The sequence below is a fragment of the Sitodiplosis mosellana genome, unplaced genomic scaffold, assembly GCF_009176505.1.
Source record: "Sitodiplosis mosellana isolate CC-2019 unplaced genomic scaffold, AAFC_SMos_1.0 Smas_scaffold_6167, whole genome shotgun sequence".
In the NCBI taxonomy this organism is placed as follows: Eukaryota; Metazoa; Arthropoda; class Insecta; order Diptera; family Cecidomyiidae; genus Sitodiplosis; species Sitodiplosis mosellana.
Window position 1 is genome coordinate 2,065,029 of NW_022601408.1, and position 19,979 is coordinate 2,085,007.

The window sequence follows — 19,979 nt, forward strand, 5'->3', positions numbered from 1 at the left end:
CGCAGAATTTTTCGCACTCACCAATTTTATGTCACACACATTTGTCGATGCGACTTGGTTTTGCGCGATCGAAATGTGCACATTTTGCATAATTAATTCCAACATTAATATTTGAATAATTGAGTTAACCATTTTCAGTTCACAATTTCCGTCGTTTGCTGTATAATGCATATGTATTTTTCGGCAGTTGACGAATGAAATAATTTCATGCAACCACCAGAGATGAAGCTAGAGAGATAGAGAGCATCTCATTCCATTTCATATGCAAACATTGTGAATGAAAAGTCAAACATTCGCACAGTTTCCATATTCTCTCTCACCCATACACATCCATCGAATATAATTGCTCAAAATGCCCAGGCACACAGTTTATTCGGTGAATAATTGCTGCATTTTCTATTTTCTATTTGATTAATGAAATGAACGTCAACTGAGCTAGCTTTTGTAGAGTGTTTTCGTTGAGATGAAGAAAACTTCTTGAATTCATTGAAATATATGGTTCGGTAGTTTTTCGCATTTAATTTAATATCTCACATCCCAAGCTCGAAATTGATTTACAGCGACATGAACTGTCTCACAGTTTTGCTTTTTGAAAATAATTTCAGTTGGTTGGTGCGGGGAGTAGGAACGTTTCTTTTTTTTGTGTCTATCCCCTTTCGGTTGTTTGCTGTAGAGAAATGAATGCAAAATTGCGCTTGGGTAACGCTGAAGAAAAAAAAGATTGCATTTGGTCAAAGATTTCGAGTTGTAGTGAATGACGGAGTAAGTAAGTCTACAGAGTGCAGAGTATTGTGGGTTTGCTGTTCGTGCCGGGGCCTGGAGCCACAGGAATGGGCAACGATGATGTTGGTAATGGTGACGGTGACGGTAACAAACCAGGAAAATCCGCAGTGGTGAATTTAATGAGCAAGTAGTAACTGTAAAGTGTTATGTTTGCTGCAAGAACTTGTTGGCGGTGCTATCTCTTTCTCTTTCGCTTACGATCTCGCTTTCTGTGTTCAACCCCATTCTCAACTGACTTCCTACCAGTGTTTTCCATATAATTGACTTCGTAGCGTGAGCTCCGAATAAATATTAAAAAGTTTACACATAATTTGCATTTTTTGTGCGTTGCGTGCTCACAATTCTCTCTAAAACTAACATAATTCTTGCTTGCTTTGACGTCGTGTGCTCGCATCGCTTTATCGCGGTTCAGTGCACACAAGGCTTTTTAGTTTTGCTAAGCAAAAGGCAGCACCAGCACCGTGTATATTTTTCGTGGTAGTTGCTACTGCACTAAACGAATCACGGATTTAAAGTGTGTTTATTCATCGGCAAAAAACAAACAAGAAAACACACACAGAGAGAAAGAGAGAGAAGAAAAACGAACGAACGAACGAACGAACGAACGAACGAACGAGCATTCGTTGAAGCGCAAAGTGTTAAAAAGTGAGCATAGAAGAAATTGTGCGCATCGAATCGAAAAGTTTTTTCGGTGATTCCGTGGATGAGAATTCACCGCTTTAGTTTTTTCATTAACTGAAGATGGCTTATCGATATGCTGCAATCTTCTTGAAGACTAGTGGCCTGGTTTTGTTCTCTTTTTTTTTCTGCTCCGACAATTTGCACATTTACCATGCCCGCAGCATGCGGAATAGGAATATGAGAATCGGCCGAAGAACGATGAACACGTTAACGATGCTTTATGGGTTTGGATATGCCTGCCATTGCGAGCCGTTTGTTTGGTCTGAATTATTTTGTATGTTGCACATGATCTAGCCGATGAATGCGTGCTCCAATCACATGAGTTTGTGATTTTGACGGTCAATCGAATACACATACGGTTTTGGCAATCGAATGGCGATGACGATGACCAACGTGTAGGAAAAGGGCGAGAGAGAGAGAGAGAGAAAAAGTACACATCCAATAAAATTAGGTTATTATGAGAATAAATCAAGGCCGCTAAATTGAACATATTTCAATCGATGTTGTAAATACATGGCGCTTCATGGTTTCCCATCAATGCGATACACCAACTCTAGAGGAACTTTTGCGCTCGCTCACTTTAACCCAAAACCAAAATCCCTAATTCAATATCTCGTATGAGTACACATTCGAAAATCTTTGGATATGGTTTGGCAAACTGCCCGCCAACTGCACAAGTTAAAAACACTAGAATAAACAAAAAATAACAACAACAACAACAACAACGACAAAAAGCACACCGAAAGTAAGAGAAACAGAGAGCAAATGTTGGAAAAACCAGCAAAAAGGAGAGAACGTACGACGGAAAAAGAAATGTAGCAAACACCGAAAACGAGTACGAAATAGTTGAGCTTACGTTCGCGTAATAAATAAACTCGATAAAGAAGCAAAATATATGGTAGCGTTTATTTTTACCACATCGAAATAAATAGAGACCCAACCAAAGAAACCGAAATACAAGCGAAAAACCACAAACAGCACACCAGAAGCGGTAGTGGAAGAACAAAAGCGAGTTCAAAAAAATGAACGCAACACATACAGCGACATAGTGAATGGGTGAAATGGTTGTGCAAAAGCAAACGAAACACTCCCCGGTGCAAATTCGAAAAGACGAATTGATTGAAATCCTAACCGATTCAATATAAAATAAGCTAAATAAAGCTTCCATCAGCCGCATGCCTGATGGACTGCTGAGTCAGTGCATTTTTAGTTGTGTGCTTCGGTGATCGGTGCTCGGTGCTCGGTGATGTTCAGAGCTGACTCTGATTTCATTTTAGTTTTTGATTGTGTTTCAAGTAGAATGGGATTTCATTTGCTTCCACATATTTATCCCAGGTTTTTGCATTATTGATTACGTGTGCTCAGCACACCGGTGTATTTCATGTTCAGCTTCTTATTCTCCGAGCCACAAAAACAACACATAAGCCAGACGAACCATTTAGTTGTACATTTATATTTACATTTACAATATGTACCACTTTTCTTCTTCTCCCTTTTGCAAATACGGATCATGTGAACATAACGGCACAATTACACACGCAAAGGAAATTAGTTTCTGAAAAAGAGAATTACTTACTTCATAAAAAACGGGTTCTCGGTATTGGAAAATCGATCAGCCAAATTATGTAGAGCAACAGCAGTCACTTCGCCCGAGCCAAAATAGTGTGTTGTCAAGTTGTATTCTGGTTGCCAAAGTGCTTCGCCCATTGAATTTGCCTCCGCTAGATTCAAAAAGTACTGCGTATAGTCAAGCACCTTGATTTAATGAACGCCAAATTTTAGTTCGGGGTGAACACACACATGAAAAGAGAAGAAAAAATAAAGCATATGAAATATTTGGTGCGATAAAATGTTGTCGGCATTGTTAGTATTAGTCATTATACAAAAAAAAAACATCTATTTTTTCTGCTCGTTTGATTGAGGCGATTTCGTTTTTATCTTCTGCAACTGAATTTTCGGGTTCTCGCGCTCGCTCTCTTGCGCGTGTACTTGTAATGTGTGTAACAATGTACTTTTTACAAAAGCCTCGGCAACAACATTAGACTTGCTTCTAAATGCGTTTATAATCACCATGATATTGTGAGTGCGCTTTGTCTGGTTTTCAAGCTGTTCCAGGCTCTTTCAAATTATAAAAGATTTAGTCAATTTCAATTACAAATTTATTTGAATCGCAATCACATTTTTTTTAAATAATTTAGTATTCTTTAAGTAAGTAATAATAAGTGACAACATCTGGACAGTTGGTAAAATCAACTAACAATATGTGGGGAACAATATTGCCCCGACATATCAGTTTTCATCTCAATCAAAAGTGCCAAAAAAGTCCAATTTATTCCCAACAGAAAATCTCAGGAGAATTGAAGCAAGTATCAAATATGACAATTCAATTCCTTCCACCTTAATTTTTAACTAAGTTTGAGCCAGTTTCAATATTCCTTAAATCATTTACAGAATGTATTGATCTTTATTATAGATGATTTTTTGCTGTATGGTTTTTGTTGTTTGCCATTTCCAGAATAACTAAATCGTCAAAAACTTCTTGCATCTTTCGAAACAAAACTTTGTTCTGGAAATTTCTTACTTACGGAGATATAATCATAAAATGCATTCCATCCCATTTTTGTGCGATAAATTGTTTATCAACTTTTAACATGCACTACCTGATAGAAATTGGCATCACTACAAAACTATCCCAAGTATACATAAATCCAATGGAATAAGTTTGCGTTATGCGCGCGCGCGTGCGTGCGTGTGCGCTCATTCGTTCGTTTGCTCACATTGGAATCAGTTACTTTGGTCAGTTTCCATTCTCGTATAATGGATTCCATTTTTCAAATTCGCACTAATATATCCTCATGAATGGCATTGTGTGTCTTCATATATCTTTTTTGGTTCGCTACAGTCTATTGTGTCATCAGTTTTCATCTGTGTATGAAACCATATAACGATTGCCAATGACATGGCGATCGGAAATCAGAGCATTGCACATACGGTTTTCTCGGTTGTTTGACCAGAGAATGAGAGAGAGAGAGAGAGAGAGAGAGAGAGAGAGAGAGAGAGAGAGCGGACGGTATTAAGCCTGCGTTCGGTATGATGACGACCATTGAATAGGAGCAACAACAACAACAACGATAAAAAATGCGATCACAAACAACCTAAAACTGAAACTCGTAGCCGATTCTATAAAAAATGGTCAAAAAAAAATGCTGCCAAAAACCAAAAGGATACGGCCAACAAATATGGAAGAGAGTGAAGTAAAAGCGGCACTGAATGCCAAAATCGAATGGTAAGCAATATCTGATATCGTACAGAATCATCGATGCTGCATTGTAAAAATGGCACCGACTAGAAAAAAATAGAGGAAGAGAGAAAGAGAGAGAGAGAGAGAGAGAGAGAGAGAGAGAGAGAGAGAGACGGGAGGAGAACGAACAGAAGTTGTGTCTCTATAAATATAGAACAAATATTTCGGCGATGGAAAGAGAGAATAAAAATTGATTTGTTGCTCGATCTTTTCCGACCAGAATTTATTATTCAGTGTTTGAGTTGACAAGCCTTTGTTCTGTGCCGAATTTGTTAGAATGAAGGAAAAAAAAACCCAAACACACATTTGCGGTTCAAATTCAATTTAACGCCAAAGTTCTTTTTCAATTCCAATTTTTTGCATTTTCTCGTTCCTTTTTCTGTGGTCGAATGAAAAAATGTAAAGTGAAAGAGAATTGAAAACGGAAAAATTCGGTTCCATTTTTACAGTAATCAAAATGCTCCAAATGTCATATTCACACTTGCTTCTTTTTTCCATATGGACATTCACAAGCTCTCCCTCTATCGTTTTTTTTTTTTTGTCGGTCCATTTTGTATTTCTAGTGTATATGTTCTTAATAATTCAGTTTCTGTAATAAATTGCGTCGGAATATCGATGACTTTTTGCGATAATTGTACAAAGTGGCAGCTATTACAATGCCGCGTCAATCACCTCTCACTTCGTTCACATGTTATACGAGATTTTTATTCACAACACGAACACGTTCTAATCGTTCACAATAATTAATTCGTTACCAAATCGTTTGTCAGCACTAAACAAGTCAACTCCCATAGACTTTCCGATCTCGTCAGTGTATTATTGTTGTGCACGTTATCAAGAGCAACAACAAAAAAGCTGACCGTTTTGTCTGACACATTTGTAGCCCATTTTAAACCTAATACCACTTAATTGGAGGTTAAAATTCTTTTCATCTTCGGTAACTTAATTGTTTTCATGGCAATTATTGTAATTGGCATTGGCATTGGCATTGGCATTGACAGTGGAGTCCAACACTATGTATGTGTATAGGTCTATATTTGTGGATCATTGTGAAAGAACGACGATATGCTCCACATATCATTTTCATCGCATTTTAAAATTTATTTTAGAGTGGTCAAAGTTCCCATGTTTGCGTACGTGTCATCGAGCTCGGCCGGATAGCTCTAATGGAACAGAGAGACTGAAAAATATTGTTTATGAATGAACCGTACAATGCCGCTAATAAATTAACGTTGAAAATGAGTAGAAAAATGTTAATCGTTTATGTAAACATATCGACATGATGTTCTGTATACTCTTTTAACATTCCATTCATTCCGCTTGTTGTACGTAGTTTATTCCGGAGTCGGCAGTGGCAATGGTTGGTTTCGTAATTACGTTGCAAGTCGGGATTCCTCCGTCCACTTGCGTTCGCCGCCAAACAACTCAATTAGAAATAAAATGGAAGGGTGGCTTTAGTCAAAATGCGCTTGGTTAAATTCATTTGATATGTTTTAGCTGAGGCCAAAACCATACGAAGCGAACAGCCGAAACAATGAAATAGGTAACATTTAAATTATCAGTATTATATGGTCGATGTGAGTGTCTTGTTGATTGTTTGCTTTTCCTCTCGCTTGTTTGTCGAATGACGCCAAGGGGGAAACTACTACTGCCGCATAATTCATATTAATACAATCTAGTACAACACCAATTCTGATAAATTCCAAAAAATTCTGCGCAATTCAAAACAATTCCAATCAATTCCGATGTTTCTAAGTCAAATTTGATGATGATCAACTTCAAAAATTGCAAATATAGGGTCATTTAGCATCTCAAAGGAATGCTTAAGCGCATAGATGTTCAATCTTATCGAAATAACTTCAGATAGGGTATTTTTAATTGTAGGTCTCACTTCCAATTCTAAATAGGTCTCACTTCCAATTCAATATTTCAGTTCAAATAGGTAAAGGCTTTATGATACATAAAATATTTTTTAAAATAGAAAACAGAGCTAGAATTGAGTCTTGTAGTGCAAACCAAGTCAAATATGTGTATGGAAGTAAAAATCTTCAATATGCATTCAAATAAATGGTAAATGTCCCTATATTTGAGATATTTTAAGTTGATCATCACCAAATTTGACTAAGGAACATCGGAATCGATTGGAATTGTTTTGAATTGTGCAGAATTTGTGTTGTACTAAATTGTATTAACATGAATTAGTAGTAGTTTCCCCCTTGCATGACGCACACAAAATGTTTCCGGGAAAAAAGCACAAAATTCGCACAGCTATTTAGGTCGATCAATTTATGCAGGCATGAAGAAAAAAAAAACTGATGAATTCATGCGGAGAAAATGAAACGCGCGCTGCGTGTTATATGGAAACAAGCAGCACATATTCACAATGCACACACCAATTTCAATTCAAAAAGACGACACACGGGCAGCGGCGAGAGTAAAAAAAACACATACACACACAACCGTATACCCAAATGCCATCGGAAGGAAGAGAGAATGGATGGAGGACAGAGGGAAAAAAAGACCGATAGAAAGAGAGAGAGAGAGAGTCAGTGAGTGAACAGAATGAAAAGACACGCATATAAAAAAAATTGATATTTCAATGTCGATAAGGTTAAAAATATGCCCGTCGAACATTGCATGATAACATTGTTAACAGCAACCGTAGCAACTGTTCAACATCACACCATTACCATCGGCAACAGCAAAAAAGTTACATCATTTTTGGTTCGGTGTAATGTGAAGATATGTATCTGATACGGAAATTCGAGAGGAAAAGCACAAAATAAATATCGTTACACAGAAAATTCTTCATTGTGCACATTCAATTCGACAGTTGATACTCTCTATTTCTCTCTCTATGTGTCTTTCTCTCCCACTCATTCCACTTGCCGTTGTTGTTCTTGTTTTTTTTTTTGCATGCTTTCTCTCACACTTCTTTTTGGCTTTCATCCGCTCATGTTGTTCACTTCCCAATTTTTGGCTTTTGTATACATTTCATATACAATTTCCCTGTTTGTCGACACATGCGAAAGGCACAGGAAAACTGCATGTATGTACTGTCTACTGTCTAGAAAAAGAGCAGCAATTTCGTGTGTACATCACGGGATATGTAATCGGTCTTTTCTTCTGGTGTGGTGTGATGTGGGGGAAAGCAATTTATCTGGTGAGAGAGGACAGCTCGAATAAATTTGTTTCCGAACTAGAGGGTGTTTTTTTATGTGTCGTTTTACGTTGACTTATCCCACCGTTTTGCCGTTACTTTATAAATGCACTCAAATGAATATCTGATTCATTGCAAAAAATAGCAAAAGGATGGGGCTGTGTGAACGGGTTGCTCCATACTTTATATATACATTTGCCCAAAAGCAGTAAAACATTTTATTCAAATTCCAATTGTTCAAATTGCTTTGCATACAAATTACAAGCACATTTTTGAATTAATCGCTGGAAATTGTGCCATATTGATTTGGTTTTTGTTTTCGTTTTTTCTTTTCACACAAAATATATTTCTTGCGTTTGCCTTAATTGATAAAGTTTCAACGATAAATTTATTGCGAAATGAAGCCATTATTCTGAAGTAATGTTAGTTTGTGCTCAGTGGTTTGAATTTAGTGATTTATCTGGATCGATAACTATTGAGACGTGACAATGAGAGGAGGTGAGAAGGAAGTGGTCCCCCGAAGCAATTTGACACAAAAATATGCACCAAAAAGTACAATTTTATTTATGAAGAGAGAGAGAGAGAGAGAGAGAGAGAGAGAGAGAGAGAGAGAGAGAGAGAGAGCAACAGCGCAAAAAAGCTCGTTTAGTTCGATAAACGACATGCTGTCTTTAAGTGACAGCCGGAAATGAATGACGCCTTCATTTCGAATGAAAAACGATCGAAAAATAAATATGTTTGTGCTGTGTGCCGTTTGAAGTCGATGTGAAATTGTCGGAATTTTGAGGGCAGTTAATTGAAAAAATTTCCCTAAAACGCTTGAAAATACGAAGCCATCATATACTTGTGAAAGTGTTGTGTGTGTGTGTGTTTTTTTTTGAACACAGTAAAGTTCAGCGCGAAAATAATAATTTTGAAGTGAAGCAGAGATTACAACGTTTGAGCATATTTTCTTTCTCGGAAAAGTCAAAAATTATGGCATCCCTTTTTCGGTAGAACACGTTCGATCGATGTTGAGATGTATGTGTGTATGTATTCTATGGAATTATGCGCGTTGCACAGCGAGTGGTCTAACTTTTTGATTTTGGCTTCAGCTTTTTGTTCGTAATTTAAACCAAAAAAATTTTTTCTTCACAATGTTCGGCAACGGTTCGTGTTGCTGCTCTTACTTTTGGTTGGAATATAATTTTTGGCTTTGGCGTGCACAATGTATAATAATCTTTGTATGGTTTGGGCGACGCGATTAAACATTGTCAGAGAGTCGAGTGACCAATTTGTTTGCGGGAAGTGGTTCATGTGCACAAGAACAATGGGACACCACATATTCTATCAAATAACTTCAAATAAATTATCAACGCAACTGTTAAAATATTTTGTGGCCACGATTCGGATATGTAAATGTATGCAAAAGTGCACACCGGCGAGCCCAATACAATGATTCGCTTATGCATAGAAAATCTGTGAAAAGCAAGGCACAGGCCGAGAGAGAGAGAGAGAGAGAGAGAGAGAGAGAGAGAGTTACTGTTCTCGTAGCAAAACCAATACACACAGACATACGCACACATATTTTCCCATGCAGAATCATGTCTAATTGGTAAAATGCCTAATAGTTTTCGCTGCTTTGCTTTATTACAAATACTTTCTACATTTAATCTATACCATTTCTGGTGCAATAGAATCCAGCGTGGCATTTCGTATAATTTACTATAAATAGTAATCAGAAAGAGAGAGAGAGCGAGAGAGAAAGAGAGAGAGCCAGTAATGGCAATTATTCTTCGTTAAATCGGTGGCAGAGGCGAAAGTTTTACTCTTTAATTGTACCATTAAGCATATAAAACCAATATACCAAAATGAAATTAAATGAACGGAGAGGGAGAAAGGGAGCAACAGAAAAAATCCGACTGGAAATTAAAGCAGATAAGAAGTTTTCGCAGTGTAACCATCGGCATTACTGAAATATACCGTAATGCTACGGGTTTTTGTCTACCCATAACTTTGCGTGTCTGTTTGAGTATGTGTCTGTGGCTGTGTATATAATTATCATATTAAACATACACATGGCCGGGCATTCACAGACCCACACACACACACACTCAACACACGACGACACATTCATGCGATTTTGCATTTGGTAATTATACAGTCGCCATTGAAATGGAGGCAAAAGCAAGCGCCATCAAAATGTTCCCTCATCGGTTAGATCCTCATCGAAAAACATCGAAACTATTTTAAATATGTAACCAATTGTACAAATCTAGCAAAAGTAGCTCTAAAATATTGTGTCCACCACTTATAATGAATTGATGGCCCATTATGACTGTGTGCGAACTGAGAAAGAGTTACGCAAATGTTGCCTGTATAAATACTTTTCTATTCGGTGGGAATTTTTGGAATTGTTGTGTCGATTAAGCGCAGACATACAGAACGCAAAATGGTTTTGTGAAGCGTTCGCTTGCTTGCTCGATCGCTCGTTCAGCACACGCACACATACACATTCAGGTGTGTATTCAGGCCATTACAAAATGTTGTTGTATCGAAAAGCGGATGAGATTCAATATTCTTGTGTGAAAATTTTCTCTCGTCCATATTTCAAAATCATATTTCATTCGTTTTGCCGAGCAACGGCAACGTCATAGACTTTGACTGGGTGAGTGAATGAGTAAAAGTGAATGTGTGTGTGTGTGTCGTTCTTACAACCAGTATTTTCGGCCATAAGTGTTCGCACATGAATCGACCGAATCTTTTTCTCTTTCTCTCACGCATATGTAAATGCCCAAAAATCATTACACTACAGAATATTGCGAACACCATACGACTTTGTACTGTGCACATGGTTCTATTGTCGATATTTAGCCATTTGGATATTACATTATAATAGGCTGAAATCGTGGTTATAACTTTACAATGGTTTTTGTGTGTTTCGGCGTGCGCGAGTATAGCTTGTATGGGCATGCATTTGAAACTTAGTAAATGTTGTTATCAAACCATATACATTATTTCTGCATTCATTGCAGCGACGACATGCTGTGCTGCTACATTCCTAAAATGCGCCCAGCCAAAAATGCAATCGATATGCACGGCATTTTGCGTATGAGCTTTTATAAGAGCGAGTAAGCGAGAGTGTGTGTGTATGAAATGATTTAAAATTACAATTGTTCTAGCAATTCTTTGTATCGTCCTTCATTCCACCACACACACACACACACACACACACACACAAAGCCCTGAATATATAGGTACGAGAGAGATGCAGAGAACGCAAGCATGTTTCTGGCTACCACATCGTTCAGGCACCTCATTTCTTTGCGATTTACCAAAACAATAACTTTTTGAATTGAAAACTGTATTAAACTTCTACAATTAAAACCGAGTAATCTCTCGATATTAAAATTTTTCCCCATTCTATCATAAATTCGACTCACTTATTCGAAACCATTCCAACGTTCAGCAGAGACGAGAAGTAAACGAATGTAGCAGAGAACGTGGGGAAGGGAAAAAGACTGAACGAAAAGAAAAAATGAGCAGCAGCTAACGAATATATGACAATAACCGAGAAATGGTGTCTAACCAAATTTCAATGGACCATAGTTATAACAAACGGTTCATTTTTTATGGCTGAAATAACTTAATAGTGTTTCAGAGCTGTATATTGTTCGGAATTCAAAATGAGAAACTTTTGAAATATGCACTAACACACTCGAACTTCGAAAGCGTATAAAATTTAAAGCTCGTTATATAGTTTTGCTCTCGCCTGAACACTGAATAAAATGCCCGTTTTGATTGGAAACCAGTGGCGGTGGCACAGAGAATGGAATGAGGTGGTGGTGCCAGCACTCGACTAATACTGGCCAAAGCGTAATAAAACAATGACGTCTTTAAAATGTGAACAGAGTCAATCCGTTTCATTGTGGTAGATAAAAGGTGTTCAGCATGTTCCATCTGTTTGTAGCACATGTGAAATCACTGCGACGTAATTAAAATATTATTAAGTTGGTGTAATCGGAATAGACTTTAGAAAGTGTGAGAGAAACAGTGGGAAAAAAATTGCACGTGCATATGCAGACAAATACACCCGATATTTGTGCCGAATGAGTGTGAGTGCGCGTGAAAAACCTCCATGCCGGAGTTGTGTCGTCGTTTGCATGCAGGCACAAACACATAATACATACCACAATTTCATGTGCAAACAACGTCAATTATTCAGAAAGAAAATTATTACGAAATTATGTGAACTTAAATATATGCGAACGCGCCAACAAACGGTGGCTACTTTTGGATGGAGTTATACTGTTGCTAATATCGATATTGGAAGAGTTGATATGCACAACAGCAGCAACAACAACAATAATAATAACAAAATATGCATCGCATAGACGGCGTCTGGCGAAAAACCGAAGCTGACTCAATAAACAACGGTCGTAAATGTGGCGGCAAGAGTTGAATAATGGGCGCAGGAAAAAAAAAATTGAAACAGAAAAAAGTGCAGCAACAAAAGTTGCGACGATCGCCCAATATTAAGCGTTTGTACAGAAATGTAAACAAACGCGTGGAGTAGTGAACAATTTGAAAGTCGCTTCAATAAAATCATAAATGCAGAGCGTGAACGAGAGCGGAAAAAAAGGAAACAAGTGAACACGAACCGCCTGATGTGTCTTCCGTTCTGGCGCGCTGGCATTCGTGCACTGCCGCGCTAGATGTATTTATTTTTTTTTTTTGTTTATTTGTTGAATTTGTACTTACTTGGCCTGTATCCGTGTCGAATTTGTAGAGCCGCATGGCAGGATTGTTCGAGCCGATCGACTGTTTTTTCGGTGTAACAGATGGTGCAATCATAATCCATGAGACTGGTTTTCCTGCAATAAATCCCATTATTGGTATAATTAGTCGAATCATAATGTTAATAACAATCTTGGCTTTTTTTTTTTGCCCCTCGCACATCGTAATTAAACATTAAAGATACACACCACTGTAACAGCGCTTTCATTACGCACTCTTTACCCTACGTACATATATGCGTCATATTTTCCTTCTATTTAATGAAAACCCAACCATAATTTTCTGCTCATTTTCATTGTACTTTTAAGAGCGGTGAAAGCATACGCGCTCTATGATACATACACATTGTGCCAAAAGTCACACATTAAAATACGCTCCTGCAAATACGCAATATTTGCTGATTTTTGTATCAGTCTTTTGTTGCATTCTAGAGCGTATGGCTAAAATCAAACTTATTTTATTATTAGCAAAACAACCTCAACATATGGCCACATACTCTTTATGTGTAGTTAATAATTGTCTCTTTCTTTTTGTGGGATGATGATGGTGTCTTACTGCGCAAACAGTTTTGGAAGTTTACCATTTTGTACCAATGTTCCGTTTGCATAGTATGAAAGATGCAATCATAAAAAAGAAAAAAAAAAAACGTTAAATAAACCGAATTGAATTATTCACTGAAGTGAGCTATCTTCAAAAAATGACTTATAGAGTTCCAGAGTGCTACTTCGTGCAAAATGAGATAAATTCATTTACGCTAGAAAAACGTGTCTATCCCTTAGATATTTGGGACAGAAGATTTACTTATTTTAAATGAAAATCGTCATCGATATAATTCAAAATAAAAACTCGATTTTTAACTAAATAGTGTAAACACAATGTAAGTTATGAAATTGTTCCACTTCACTGAAATGACAGTTGAATTCACACAAATTGCATTATAGTTTTACATTTTCGATATGTTATTAATATGTTAATAACCAAAATATTGGAAAATTTCTAATAACTCAAACATAACATATTATTAGATTAATAAGATTCTACGATGTTATTAACATATTATCTTATTATTAATAAGATAATCTTATTAAAATATTAATAAAAAAATCGGATTTTATTAACCAATTTTTTTCTTCACAAAGAACGACTGAAAGCTTTGCATCATTATAGACAATAACCGAATTCTGCTATAAACAGCTTTTTTAATCAGAGACAACAACCATTTCGGCTTTAAATCGTTAAAATTTGCATTGATTTAAGTAGAGATAATTACCAAAATAGCTTCACGTTTTTAGTATTCTGTTATACATTGAGTTATAATGAACAAAAATGTCAAATGATGCAAAAAACTGTACTAATTTCATAGTCGTTTTTTTTTTTTCAAAGTTTCATACTAAAAACATGTCAAATATCGTCAGACGACGAAATCTTGAAGAAAAATACATCTGACAATATTTGACATGCTTTGAAAAAATTTGTGAAGAAAAAAATTGGCTAATAAAATCCGATTTTCTTATAAATATTTTAATAAGATTATCTTATTAATAATAAAAAGAATTACATTGGTAATCCCGAACTTTTCCGTACCATTGGCCTGCGTTGTCCGCATGTATTTTTGGTTATTTTTTGTGAATTTTCTTGAAATAAAGGCAGTGAAAATATAATAATGAAAATAAAGTGAAAAATCGGTCACTTTAACTAAAACTTCGACAAATTTGTATGAGAGGTAGCCATAAACCGATTCTTATTGTCTTTAAACTTTCTGAGGTTTCAATGGGAATCGATTTACGGGTACCTCTCATAAAAAATTGTCCAAAAGACGGTAATTTTAGTCAAAATTTCAAAAATTTTGTATGGGAGGTACCCGTAAATCGATTCCGATTGATTTCAAACTTTCAGAATCTTATTTTTCTCCCAGAAAAGGGATGGATCTTTTTACTTTTCCGTACACAACGTGTCAAGGGAAAGTATAGGAATTGGTCCCGAAAACTTTTTTCGCAAAATTGGTTTAGATCATCATAAAAACTCATGAAACGCGAGGAAAACCACTTTTTGAGACACTTTTCCGTTCGTGTGTTGTCGTCGTCGTCGTTGGTGTTTGTTAACACGATAACTAAAAAATAATTGAGATAATCAAAATCTGGAAATGCCAAAAGTTTTGTATCCGAAAAACTTAGTTTAAGTTCGAAGATGAGCCATTTTCGATTTGACCCTGGGGTAGGTACTTGCCCTAAGAAAAACCTCAAAAAATTGACATTTTTGTATGAGAGGTACCCGTAAACCGTACCTCATTGGCTTTAAACCTTCTGAGGTTTCATTTTTTGGAGAAAAAATAAGATTCTGAAAGTTTAATCTTGATCGCATTTGCAGAAGTTTGGTTTTTGGCCCTCAATTTTTTCCAAGAAAATTTCGACAAAAATTGAGGACAAAAAATCAAACTTCTGCAAATGCGATCAACATGAAACTTTCAGAATCTTATTTTTTCTCCAAAAAATGAAACCTCAGAAAGTTTTAAGCTAATTAGAATCGATTAACGGGTACCTCCCATACAAAATTGTGCAAAAATCGGTAATTTTAATCAAACTTTCAAAAAATTTGTATGGGAGGTACTCATAAATCGATTCCGATTGGTTTCAAAATTTCAGAATCTTATTTTTCTCCCAAAAAATGAAATCCCAGAAAGTTTGAAGCCAATCGGAGTCGTTTTTCAGGTACCTCCCATACAAAAGTGTCAATTTTTTGAGTTTTTTTTTAGGGCAAGTACCCCAGGGTCAAATCGAAAATGGCTCATCTTCGAATTTAAACTAAGTTTTTCGCATACAAAACTTGGTATTTCCAGATTTTGATTATCTCAATTATTTTTTAGTTATCGTGTTAACAAACACCAACGACGAAGACGACGACAATGACGGCACACCAACGGAAAAGTGTCTCAAAAAGTGGTTTTCTACGCGTTTCATGAGTTTTTATGATGATCTAAGCAAATTTTGCGAAAAAAGTTTTCGGGACCATTTCCTATACTTTCCCTTGACACGTTGTGTACGGAAAAGTAATAAGATGGATCTTATTAACTTTTTAATAAAATGGCGGTCTTATAATAAGATAATATGTTAATAATATCGTAGAATCTTATTAATCTAATAATACGTTCCCAATGAACACATGTAATGCTAAATGTTTGAATTTTGTGCATATTTTAATGTAATGCTAAATGTAGCACTAAAAGTGCAAAAACTGTGCAATTTTTGGACCAATTTAGATAAAATTTTGTTTCTGGGCACAATATGTGTAAGAATTGTGCACGATTTGGGAATAAATCTACTATGCACAATAATTGCACGTGTTTGGCTCATTGGGTTATGTTTGAGTTATTAACGCTCCGTTAATAATATGTTAATAATTAATAACATTAGTATGTTAATGCCTGTAAATCTATAAATTGCATTCAGCTCTGTTTAAAATGTCAAACTGCCGAGCGCTTCAAGCGATCTGTTCCGTACAGAATGTACGTGGAGAATTTGTGGATATTCCGAATTTACTGTTTTATGACACAGCTGAATGCAATTTGTGTGAAGTCAACTGTCATTTCAGTGAAGTGGAACAATTTCATAACTTACATTGTGTTTACACTATTTAGTTAAAAATCGAGTTTTTATTTTGAATTAATCACGTTGGAGATGATTATTTTCTTTCTATTCATAATCTCTTGAAATTGATTGAGCTTGAATTGAAAAAGAACACTTATTACGGCCATTCTTCGAGAATTTCGTGCATTTGTGTGACATTTGAATTTGAAAAATTTGTGCAATGAGATTTTATTTAAAATAAAATCTCTATTGTGTTTTTTAGGTATAAATTGAGAAAAGAAATGTTCGAAAATCAGCTTTGAATGTAGTGTGATTCGTTATAGGCGACAAACAATTGGATCCAGGATTAAATGCAACTGGTTGCTTCTTAATTTATTTAGACATTAATGTTTGTGCTATCGTTTATGTTGTTTATCATCAAAGCACGCACAATTGCCATCTCGAAAAAATAATTTAAAAAAATTGTCATCAAAATATAAATATTTAATCAACAAAACATCGTATTAAGTTGGACTATCGACAAAAAAATGGATGTGTTGCAAATCATTAATGAATCACAAAAGATCCAGGATCGAACCATGAATGAAAAAATCATCTTGCTTTAGCTTTTTATTTTGAAAAACAAAAAAATTGTGTTTTCCTGTTGTTATGATGAATTCATATGTGAGATTTGAACCAATCAAGGAATTTAATATTTTTAGTGCATAAAGTGGGCGAAATAACGCATAAACAATTTGATGTCCGTGAACATCAATATTGGTGACAAGTAAGCTTCATTTTTTTTTCACTACGAAGTACACGGGCGCTGCTTGTACGAAATTTCGTTTGTATGGTTCATGTTTCGAGGGTGGATGAAGTATACCCTATTTTGTCTTTAGTGTTGCATGAGGAAGGTTAAGACACAAAAGAAGCATTGAATTATTCACTGAAGTGAGTCGCATTCCGAAAATAATTTAGAATCCAATCCACAGAAATCAAACAAGGGAGTGACCACGTTAAGCACAGTGTCCGCTGCTGCTGTTTTGTTATTTTAGAAAGGAAAAAATAGCCCGGTGAAAATTTAATGCAATCAAATATTTAATATCAATAAACCGATTCTGTATGAACGAGTCGCACTCAATGGACCTTCTGAAGCAAAGCAATTTAAAATGACAGCAATTGTGTACCATTCATTCAAGTAAATTATGGCTTTGGTGGGGCTGTTATCGATTTACGCAATTATTCCATATACCACTTCCTTCAAAATGCTCCGATGTGCGTGTATGTTGTTCAATGGAGTGATAAAAATAACGGAACAAGACACGAAACGACCGAAGGAAATTGACGATTTCGGGAAATGTGCGTGCGTCATTTGTTTAAGTTGCTATTTTCAAAACGGTAAATCAAAGCTTTGTGTTACGATGACCAAATAATCATGAGGTTTGTCCAGCAACATCGAAAACAAAATTTTGGACGCATTCGAACTAGTCAAGTAGAACTTTCGATTTTATACACAAAATCAACATTCTAAACATAAAAGTTTCAAAAAAAAAATTCATTTACAGCTACCATTCATCCATGAATAGCATTTACATTGAGCAGACGAAATTATACGGTTGGAATTTTCATATTCTATTAGAATTGTTAAATGCATTGCGTGTGTGTGTTCACATGGAATACATTAATAAGAAAACGGTATGACAAATAATGAAGTGTTGTTTTCTATCATAAAAACGTTTCAAATAATTATATGTTTATGCATCGAAAACAATCGAACTAATCTTTGCCCGTACGTATATAATATAGCAATTAAATGTTAATTTCGATAAATCACACAAAAATGTGTATACAATGTTTAACCTTTTATTGCTTTCGAACAAATAAATGAAGAACCAATGGGGAACATGTTAAACATTTACGAAATTACTTATTACATATTTATCGATAGAAATTTCCACGAATATAGTCGAATAATATTTTATTTATTTTGATCACATTTTTGTGTTGCTATACTGGTGTGCGAACAACAATCCCAATCATTTCCCATATTTGATTCGAATTTGCTGCTCATTTGCTGCTCAACTACACATTGATTCGAAATAAAATTGTGGCCGGCAATAAGATAAGCATTTAATTTCTTACCATTGTCATTATAGATGATGCGAAAAGAGTCTGAATGCAAGTGCCCGAAAAATTGTCCCAAAATTATTGATGAATGCTTGCGTACGAGTTGAAGATAGCGTAAATTGTTTTTCTCCGAAAAAACGGTGATGTGACCGTTTGGTTGAGCGCCCATGTGTCGTTCGTCTGAACCTGGCGGTATATGTCCAACGATGTACACCTAGTACGCCCGTTGTCCCACGATGTGTTTGTTGTTGTTATCGTTCGTGTGTCGCATTCCAATGCACGTGATCGAAAAATATGAAACGAAACGGAAAATTAGAGCAGAGAAAATTCAAACGAAATGCTAAATGCTTGAAAAAAGAGAAAACTAAAAGTGACTCTATATCTTTTTTGGTATTGAGCATTTTATTTGAGGATTTTATTTCTTGTTGATGCCGGTCTGCAACAAATATTTAAGAATATTGTGCAAATGTCCGTATCCATCATGCAATCAATTTGATTTGATATTCTTTTTACAGTTTCGTTTCCGAAAACAGCAAGTCATCCAATTCCACATTGACGCCTCACATTCACCAAGTTACATTCAGTTTTCACATCCCATTTTCAAAAGCTTTAATATATAATATGTACACTTGCAGCGACAGAAGAGACGTAGAGAGAAAATAAAGAAGTAGAAGAAGAACACGAACCAGAGCTCAAAAATGAATGTCACATCGAAATGTAAGTCAAATCAACAGTACATGCATTTTATTCATTGCTGATGTCTGTCTTTCACAACCCAAAACTGATTTGATGTGTAGAACACACTTTCGTCCTGTCGAACGGTATTTGATGCGTCATTCTCATTTGGTAACGTCTCTGTGATTTTTCTTCTTTTTTACACAGTGCACAGAATTTATTAAGTTTAATTTTATTCGCACCGAAGAAAATGAACAAAAATTATTCGCATCAAAAATTTGGTAAAATCACAAACCAATTATGAACAAGCAGGCAAAACGTACACGTAAATGGGGTAAAATGCTTTTTTCTTCTCGAACCGTTTGTTTGATGCCAACCTGGATTATTACGATATGTCTTTGTCTTATTAAACCTTTTTGTATTTATTGTACTTGAACATCTCGTACAACGTGTAATGTGCACAACAATGTCTATTTCTCTCTCTCTCTCTCTCTCTCTCTCTCTCTCTCTCTCTCTCTCTCTCTCTCTCTCTCTCTCTCTCTCTATGTATGTATTTGTGTGTTTATTCTTTTGCTCTCGCCAACCTTCTCATTTTCCGTTTTTTTTACCATCATTATTTTTCTCTGCATGTGCGAAATACTTATTTTTCGTTGTTTCTTTCGTCCTTTCTATTTCTTCTTCATGTATCTGAGTTGCAAAATAAGCTAGCTTTTGTACTGGTCTGCTTGCCTGCCTGCCATTTGTTACGGAGAGATTGTTGCCTCTCTTGCGCTAAATTTCGACCCATTTCTTGTGTCAGAAGCTTTATGCAATAGTGAGCATTGCCTATGCAGTTTGTCTCTGCCGCTTTGTTGCCATTGATGGTTTGGTTGTTGAATTGCGAGTCTGCTACTTTGTTTTATTTTCTCTTTGT

General features: G+C 35.8%; 1 protein-coding gene across 1 annotated transcript in view; it reads right to left on the reverse strand.

Moving 5' to 3' along the window:
* Nucleotides 1-19,979, reverse strand: part of LOC129575620 (acid sphingomyelinase-like phosphodiesterase 3b) — a 91,310-nt gene that overhangs the window by 6,552 nt on the left and 64,779 nt on the right. Inside the window, exons 7-9 of the mRNA XM_055459489.1 lie at nt 18,407-18,605; nt 12,666-12,778; nt 3,041-3,219 (exon numbers count right to left, since the gene is read on the reverse strand). Of these exons, the coding sequence (XP_055315464.1) occupies nt 3,041-3,219; nt 12,666-12,778; nt 18,407-18,605 (491 nt within the window). The remainder of the gene's footprint in view (nt 1-3,040; nt 3,220-12,665; nt 12,779-18,406; nt 18,606-19,979) is intronic.